The sequence below is a fragment of the Nannobrachium achirus genome, assembly GCF_963921795.1.
Source record: "Nannobrachium achirus genome assembly, chromosome: 9".
NCBI classification, from domain to species: Eukaryota; Metazoa; Chordata; class Actinopteri; order Myctophiformes; family Myctophidae; genus Nannobrachium; species Nannobrachium achirus.
In genome coordinates, this window is record NC_137818.1 from 24956204 (window position 1) to 24966054 (window position 9851).

Here is a 9851-nt window from a genome sequence, read left to right on the forward strand (position 1 = left end):
TAAAAGGGCAGGGGCTCAAGCCCGCTTTGATGTCTATGTGTGCACGTGCCTATAGGTGTCAGTCTGAGGAGAGAGAGGAGAGCCAGTATTTAAGTTTACTGCCATTCACGTTCTCATCTTCCTTCCAAGAACTTGCCAAACTGGTATGCTATTCCAGATTCTACAATAAGATAAGGAGAATAAAGGCCTACCCGATGTTAGCAAAATGCCAAATCTAATGTGGGAAACTAGGCTATGGTTTATCTATCACACACACACACACGTGTTTCATGGTAATGTGTGTGCGTGCGTGCGTGCGTGCGTGTGTGTGTGTGTGTGTGTGTGTGTGTGTGTGTGTGTGTGTGTGTGTGTGTGTGTGTGTGTGCTCATTTGGACAGTACTTTGCACTCTGTGGTCGATGTTTGCAAACACGCCCACCTCCCTTGCACCCCCCCCCCTCTCAGTGTCTATCTCTTATCTGTCACCCGGCACAGTCTTTTTAACCCCTGCGATCGTCTATCGTGCAGCCAGCCAGTCACAACTCCTCTCTCTGGACAGACCGCCGGAGACTTTTAACTCTTCTCTTGACTCTGTTTTTATCCCAGTGTTTTTTGGTGAGGTAACCGTGCATCGGCCAGATGGAGGACTACCACAAACCTGACCAGCAGACGGTGCAAGCGCTCCGGAACATCGCCACCCGGCTCCGGATCAACTCCATCAAAGCTACAACCGCAGCAGGCAGCGGGTGAGAGGCGAACCGCTTAACTTTATGAAAAGTAGCCTGGGCGAGGCCTATATAAAAATAAAAATACAAACTATACTCTCCTACTGGCTCTTATAATTGGTTTAAGGCTAAGTGGGGGGATTCAAATACTATTCCACATTATTTAGGATATTTTAGCCAGCCCAGGACTGTCAGGTATGTTTTTTTTGTTTGTTCTTTTGTAGTCTATTAAACATATTTAGTTTATAAAATGTAAAGGATTTAATGTAGGCTTCTGATCTCTGCAGAAGCGGGACCGCGGCAATGAAGTCAAGTACAGGCTAGCAAAGCTGCATAAAATCGTGACGGGCTGAGTCCCTCTGCTTAAGATTCTAAAATAATTTGCAACAACTACAAAGCTGTTTAGTGTTTATCATAGGTTTGCCTTGCGTTGTGCCGCTTATGCGCAAATACATAGTCGATATAGTAGGCCTAGGCCTATTTATTTTGCTAGTTTATTTTATCGCCCAAATAGCGAGTAGACCTACTTAAAAAATAGAAGGCAAAAGTTATGAGCAATGATGAGTGAGAGAGGTTTGCACAACTATCAATGGAAATGTAGCCAATCATTATGCAATTATTACGTTATCGGCATATTATGGGCTTTTGAGCTTATCTAGTCCACGAATACACGCAGGTGCACAGAATAGATGCTCAGCTCCTGTAGTAGCCTTCTTCTGGATCTTAATTCCTAATGCTCTTTGCCTCTTGGCTCTTTTCCATGGGTTATATAAGTAAGTGATGCGGCGCCGCGCATCTATGGTAGCTTAATTAACACAAGTGGGTCGTATAGCCTACGTCTACGTGATGCGGCGACGTGGACGTTTGAGATGCTGGAATGGAAGCAGCATCTTCCGTCGACTGCATGGCGGAACAGCGCTGCATGGCAGCACCACTCACATGTCTATAGAGCAGTGGTCCTCTCCTCAGAGTGAAGTCCGGGGACCGACAGGGGTCCTTGGGGGCTCCAGGGGGTCCCCCTCCTCAAGAGAGTTTAGGGACCATCTCCATTGAGTTCTAAGAGGATCTTTTGGTTGGGTTGGGTTTGGGATTTCCTGCTGCTTGCCTGCTTCTCATCCATCACCCATCTTTATGAACTACAAGCATTCATCACAATTATATGGCTATTACTTTGTATCATGTGAACCCAGTAGAATATAGTGTTAACTGTTAATTTAATTTAATTCTGAATAAGAGCAGTTTTCTGCTATTAGCTCTGAGGGATGAGGACTTGGGGGCAATTAGTAAGCAGATCTTTTTTATCCATCTTATCTTTTATTAATTTAACATAATATCATTGATAAGCAATCAACTAATTTCTATTATTTATACTTTCACATTTCCTTCACTTATTATGCTTTTGTTTTTTGTTCATTTTGTATTTGTTTGATCACATTTTCTTTTTCAGGATAATGAGGGAAAAGATTTGATCATGGGTGGCCACAGTGGCGAGGTATTCTAAGCATGGAGTTTGGACCAAAAAATTAAATAAATAAATAGAATAAAAAGGGGTCATTTACACAAATAATACACTAATACAATTGTGTAAGTTTCAATCTCGGTTCAATTAATTAAATTACTAAAACCATTGTGTATAATACCATTGCATTTTTATCACAGTGCTCACTTAGGTATAACCCGTTTTGCTTGGTCTTGCCTGCAAAATATATGAATGATGTCCTCATAGTTAATCTGACACTACGACAGAGAGAATGCTGTGCGTGTGTGTTTGTGTGTGTGTGTGTGTGTCTGTGTGTGTGTGTGTGTGTGTGTGTGTGTGTGTGTGTGTGTGTGTGTGTGTGTGTGTGTGTGTGTGTGTGTGTCTGTGTGTCTGTGTGTCTGTCTGTGTGTACGTGTGTGTGTGTGAGAGAGAAAGATGATTTAAGGAGTGAGCATGTGAATGAGAGACACCAAGAGAAAAAAAAATAGAGTGAGAGAGAAGGATAGAATTAGAATGAAAGTGTTTGTGTCTCTGTTTCTGCATGCATGCTGGCAATTGCTTGTTGTGTCGTGTGTACTGTTGTATGTAAAATGTGCAATGATGCCATGAACTTGAAGCGTGAGCATTTTCTTTTGTGAGCACAGCACGTTGTCGGCTCACAAAATGTGGACATGAATAAATAATATAAAATAACGAACACAGCAGTACATTTCAGTCATCCTGCTTTGTGCAGAAATTAATCATTTTACATGCATGGTTGTTGACTTCTATCCACGTCTGTGTGTGTATGTGTTTGTTATCTGCGTCTTTGTATTTCAGTCATCCTACATCATGCTGCAGTGTGGCAGAGATCATGTCAGTGTGTTTCTTCCACACCATGAAGTACCGCCCTGAGGACCCCCGCAATGTCAACAATGACCGCTTCATTCTTTCCAAGGTAACACACATACACATACAAATCCTTTTCATTTTTGAGCGGTGGTCACAACGCTCCTATACGTGGCCGTGTGTGTGGGTCTGTCTGTCTGTCTGTCTCCGTGTCTGTCTGTCTGTCTGTAGCCTGCAGTAACCTTTTCTGACCACACATGTTAAGGGAGGGGCGCTGTTGCGCGCACACACACACACACACACACACACACACACACACACACACACACACACACACACACACACACACACACACACACACACACACACACACACACACCACCGCTCAGTTCACACGAGTGTGATTTTTTAATTGTCTCCACCAGCCGAAGGCATGGGGGAGAGTATGTTTTCCCCTTCGTCCGTCCGTGTGTCCGTCCGTGCGTGCGTGCGTGCGTGCGTGCGTGCGTGCGTCCGTGTGTCCTCGCAGTTTGTGTGCAGCTAATCTCAGTCGCCGTTGGCCCGGTCGCTGCCAAAGTGAGCACACACATTCCCTGGGTGCCAATCTAGAACCTCTGCCCTAAATTTTTCAAATGGGCCTTTTCTAGCGCCACCTAGTGGCCGATGTTCGCAAAACACATTTCTGTGCACTACTCTTACAGATTTTGTCCAAAGATCCTACAAATCGGTAGGCAGTATCTCGACAGTCATGTGATCGACACGGATCTGTCCGATTTTGCATATTCCATCCTGATTGGCTAAGATTGGCTTCCAAAGTTTGTATGATTGAGCCGTTTTGAACAAAATGCCTCAAATCCCAAACGCAAAGTGCAATTATCATGAAATCGCACACACACGTTCCCACTAAGTCGAGGAAGAAATGCCACTTAATTTTTTTGAAATCAGCCTCATGGTGGCGCTATAACAGGCCGATTTGTGGTTTTACCTATAACTCCACCGATCAGTTTCAAACTTTGTAAGCGCACTCCCTAGAGGCCAAGGAAAAACCCTTTCCCTGCATTTTTCACATCAGCCTTTTATAGCGCCACCAGGAGGCTGACTTATGTAAAACACATTTTTTCCTATTATTCCTTGAGATTTTATCCAAAAATCATGCAAATTGGTACACAGTACCTCTATAGTCATGTGATCAAGTCCGATCCGTCTGATATTTCATATTCCATCCTAATTGGCTAATATTGGCTTCCAAAGTTTGCAGGATTGCTCCGTTTTTGAACAAAATGCCTCAAATCATCAACGCAGCTTGCGATTTGTGTGAAATTTGCCACACATATTCCCACTAGGTCAAGGAACAAATGCTACCTTTTTCACATTGGGCTGTTATAGCGCCACCAGCAGGTAGACTTTAGCAAAACACATTTTTGGAACAGAATGCTTCAAATCATGCATGCAGCGTCCGATTGCCATGAAAGGTCTAAGGTGAAGAACATATGCCACCCTTTTTACATTGGCCTATTATACAGTAGCACCACCAGGATGCCTGGTCTGGTGGAGACCTGTGCTCGGAAGAGCACTGCTTCTAGTTTAACTCTGAGATTGTGCAAATTGACCCCAACTGTGAACTATGTCAGGAACACACAAAAAACCTGCACACACACACACACACACACACACCATTGATGTATCAGAAGTGTTCTTCTCTGTGTATCTTCTTGTATGAAGCTGCAAGTTATGTCTGTGTAACCATGTCTGTTTGAGCGAGTTTGTCAGTATTTCTGTGTGCAGCGTATGTAGGCCTACTGTACTGTACTGTATGTCATGTAGGTCATCCTGTCCCTCCAATCTCTATCAGGAAGGCTTATGAGAGGAAGCCCTGAGTGCTTCAGTATTAGTAATCTGATGGAGTGACAGGGGTTTGTCCTGACTTTGGTTTTGCCACCAGTTCTGTTCTCATGTCACCGTAGAGCTCAAAAAAGGATTCTCCCTGAACTCAATCCACTTCCATTCACTCTATCGGATCGCCAGCGGAGAGTGAGGTTCTTCTATATGGGGCTGGGCTGACACTTACTAGCCATCAACTCCGTTCATGACTCTCCAATTCACTTTCATTAATACTGTCTGCTTATATTGTTTGTACTTGTTTATAGAATATCATTTACACATGACTTGTCAGATTTAACATGAGGAGAAGTGGGTTGTCGATCTCATTCCAATAATAATTAATACATACAGTCCCACAAGAAGTCAGTAAAGTTACTGAGGTTTGATAATAGCAGCTGTTATAACACTGTTTATTATCCAATTTACCAAAGCAAAGAAAACACTTTGACATGTATTGGATGTCTATGTAAGTGTGGTATAGAGATGGGCTGCCTGTACGACCCGATGCCTAACCTTTGACCTCTGCTTCTTCAGGGTCATGCGGCTCCTGTGCTGTATGCTGTGTGGGCGGAGACAGGCTACCTGAAGGAGAATGAACTGCTCAACCTCCGCAAGGTGGACTCCATCCTGGAGGGACACCCTGTACCGGTGAGGACAGCAAGTAACACATTGCTCATATTTGCAAGTGAGCAAATCTGAGCAATTAAGCAATTCTTCTGAAAGCAAGAATACCTATGATGTTCCAGTGATGGTTAATCCCTCTGTGGTTTGGGGATCAAATACTACTGAATGCCTTACAAGATTGTGACATGTAGAACAAAAAAGAGAGTTAACAAAATATTAATCATAGAATAATATTTTTACATAGTTTAAACGGACAAGAGGAGAAAAATTGTGTTCAGAAACACTGCAGCACAAAACTAGTCAGCACTTATCAGGTTGTTGCTTCATCAGTGCCATATAGTGTATGCCATATACTGTACACAGTATGCTTTATCTTTGATGGCAAAGGGGAGAACACAGTTTGTCTATCCTACTGTACTATGAACACAGTCAATGTACTGTGCATTACTGTGTGTACACACACACACACACACACACACACACACACACACACACACACACACACACACACACACACACACACACACACACACACACACACACACACACACACACACACACACACACACTGTACACCGAACATACTGTGCACAGACAATGTACAATGTTGACAGTTCACAGACCAGAACATGTCATTCATGTCTGCAGGAGAGAAGAAAGGAGCAGAGGGCTGACTGCCTCTGTGTCTGGTTCTCACAAACTCATCTTTGTCACTATTGCCCTGACCGGAGAACACACCAAACCATTTATCTGCCCTTATATATCTATATAATCCACTTTATATGTAATGCTTTTGCTGTTTGCAAATATCGTGTATTACATACTCTGCAAATGAAAAGGTATGGTACGGACGGTATATCTCTCATACTCTGTGAATGAAAAGGTACGGTACAGTATATCTGTATACCATCATCACACTGTGTGTGTCTGTCTGTTAACAGAAGCAACAGTTTGTGGATGTGGCCACAGGTTCCCTGGGCCAGGGGCTAGGAGCTGCCTGTGGAATGGCATACACTGGGAAATACTTTGACAAGGCCAGGTAAAAAACCACGCACGCACTTACGCACGCAAGCATGAACACACATGAACATTCACACATGAACATTCACAAAATCACATGCACATACTGTCTTCTCTTCATACTTTGCTGATATTGACGTACCACCCACAAACGCACAGACCACTTATTTTATTGCTGACAGCAAGTCAAATTTTGAACACTAACTAGGTACAGTATATGCAAGGGCCATCTCTCTCACACACACACACACACACACACACACACACACACACACACACACACACACACACACACACACACACACACACACACACACACACACACACACACACACACACACAATACACTCATAGCGTGTGTGCTGCCATGCCAGCAATGCCCCATCTGTGCTGACAGGATGACATTTCACCTTTAGTCCTTCAGAACTAACCTGCCTTGACAACACTGACATTTACCAATCCATGCATAGAGTATGAGACCTGACCTAGCATCACATTTACCATTCAGACCCTAATGGATGAGATGTGAAATGAAAAACATTTGGGAAAAAATATACAAATGTGTTGTGAGATTGTAATTGTAATGAAATATCCCATCATTAGATTAGTATTACATTTGATAAATGTTCTGTCACTTGAGTAATCAATTATTTGATAATCATTTTACCTCTGCTATAAATATTAGAATACATCTCTGGGAAGGGAGGTCAAATAAACTGAGCTGCGAGTCCATTCATCTGCTTCTGACATAAGATTTGAAAATATAGATGCATTACTCAATCATGATCATTCAGCTCAATGGTCAATCCATTTATCTTTTAGGTTCAAATTCATGTTTTTGTATCACAATTGTACAGTCACATCACTTTCCCTAGATTCCCTTTTGTTGTGGTTTGTTCTAGAATGGTCCATTGGTCCATGTGGGATTCTCTCTGACAATAGAGAGTGACTGAAACAAAGATATATGGCACACACATCAGGTTGTTTACCCTCATCACCCCTCACAGGCTTCTACTGTTGGCCATTGGTGTCTCCATCCAGAGCTATGACAAGTGAACCAGCTTTGTCAGTGTCATTTCATAGGCTTTCCATAAATGATCTACACAAAACAGCCAGGTCACTAACATACATAGTGATTTGGCTTTTACACATGAAAAAGAAGTGCTGGTAAATAACATGCTCATTCATTGTAATTTCGCCACTCAGTCAGTCTGTCAGTTAAGTGATAGACTTCGACACATTTTATTGTTTTTTTTTTTGTTATCAATTATTTTTATTTTCCATAACATAAAATTAGAGACATACATATGAATAGAACAAGAAAAAGTAAAACATTAATCAAAAGAAAAATGCAATTAACAGACAAACACAAACAATAGCAAAACAAGAAAAGGAAAAGAAAACCCACCCACCCCCTTTCCCCGGACCAACACGGAATGTACAATAGTGCATGCCTGTGCTAGGCTGTTACCACTATATAGTGATTTCTTGAATCATAGCCTTAAGCTTATCTGCAATGTCCGACCACATATTAATGTTTTCTTCTTTTGCTCCGTGTAACCTTGCTATCGACTGCTCTAAATATACTATATCTAGAAAGGTTAAGGCCCACTGGCGAAACGTTAACGTATGAGGAGGTTTCCACCGCGTAGCTACCATCTTCTTCGCCGCCGTTAATCCAGCAAAGAAGATGCGCTTGCGTATATTGTTTAGTTGCAACTGTGAGACGTCATTTAATAAAAATAAAGAAGGAGAAGATATGATATTAATACTAAAAATAGTTGAAAGTTTTGAGGCAACCATATTCCAGAATGACGACACATTTGGGCATTCCCAAACCATGTGAAGGAAGGTACCAATACTATTTGAGGCGCAGAGAGTGCAGTTGGGATTATTCAAAATCCTCATAGCACATAGTCTGCGGGGAGTTAAATAAGTCCGATGAACAAAATTTAAATGAATTTGTTGATGGTCTGGATTTCTAGAAGATAGCCTAATGTTAGACCACACTGTGTCCCAACAAAAGTCAGGGTCCAAATTTGGTACATCATTCCTCCAAACAGTATCAACAGATAGGGGCCCATAACTACAGTCTAATAAAAAACCATAGAGGGTGGAAACCAAACCTCTTGTTCTGTTACCATCACAGATAAACTCATGGAAGGGGTGCAATCTAAGGGGAGCTTGCCATGGGACCCCATAGGTCCTCATGGACAATCTCAGTTGGAAGTAGAAAAAAAGGGTATTTCCAGGCAGATTGAAGATGTCACACAAATCTCGAAAAGGTCGTAAACCATTTCTATCAAATAAGTCCCCTAATGTACGAATCCCCTTAGCCCTCCACCTTGGAAAGCGAATGGGGCGATCCTCGATTAAAAGTCTTTGATTATTGAACACTGGGGAAAATAAGTTCCATTTACAATCAATCTTACACATCTTTTCAGCTGCTCTCCATACTGCCACTAAATGAGAAATGATAGGTCCAAAGCGAACTTTGCATTGATGTGTAGTTATGTTTGAATAGATAAGATCTCTCAATTCAACAGGCTGCACTAAACTCTCCTCAAGCTCTCTCCAAGAAACCTTATTTGCTGGGTTAAACCAATTTAAAAGGGGGCGGAGCGTGAAGGCCCAATAATAAAATTTAAAGTTGGGCAATGAAAGGCCGCCATCATCTCTAGCACGCTGTAATAGAGAAAGTTTAAGACGAGGGCGTTTCCCTTTCCACACAAACTTAGATATCGAAGAGTGAAGCTTATTCCAGTATTGCGGCGGTGGTGGCAAAGGGAGCATAGAGCTTACAAAGTTAACCCTAGGAAGAACATTCATCTTTATGATTGAAACTCGAGCTTGGAGAGAGTTGGGCAAAGATGACCATCTATCTAAATCAAGACAAATCTTATTTAGAGTGTCACCATAGTTGTTCTTAACAATAGCCTGAAGAGAGGGGAAAATATCTATGCCAAGATATTTGAATTGGCTTACTACTGGACACATTTTATTGTTGAAAGAACAGAGGGGGGTTTATCTTGTTCTATTCTGTCTGCAGACAGCGTGAAACAATCAGTCTAGTCCAACGTAATGTGTTGGCTGCTCTTGCTTTCCCTTACTCTGTCTCTCTCTTGCTATGTGGCTCATCCCTATTCGCTCTCGCTTTCTCTGCATTTTGTGCGCACCCAATTTCTTCTGCTCTAATAATCACACATGTGAGCAATTCCTCCATAATCTCTGCATGTGTGCGCGTGTGTGCGTGTGTGTGTGTGTGTGTGTGTGTGTGTGTGTGTGTGTGTGTGTGTGTGTGTGTGTGTGTGTGTG

The 9851-nt window shown here is 42.3% G+C and overlaps 1 protein-coding gene across 1 annotated transcript in view; it reads left to right on the top strand.

Annotated features, from left to right (window-relative positions):
• Window positions 1–498: 498 nt before the first annotated feature.
• LOC308291997 (transketolase-like) overlaps window positions 499–9851 on the top strand; it is a 23989-nt gene continuing 14636 nt past the window's right edge. The window contains exons 1-4 of the mRNA XM_080734188.1: window positions 499–724; window positions 3003–3120; window positions 5427–5540; window positions 6458–6555. Coding sequence (XP_080590314.1) covers window positions 618–724; window positions 3003–3120; window positions 5427–5540; window positions 6458–6555 — 437 coding nt within the window. The 5' untranslated portion in view covers window positions 499–617. The remainder of the gene's footprint in view (window positions 725–3002; window positions 3121–5426; window positions 5541–6457; window positions 6556–9851) is intronic.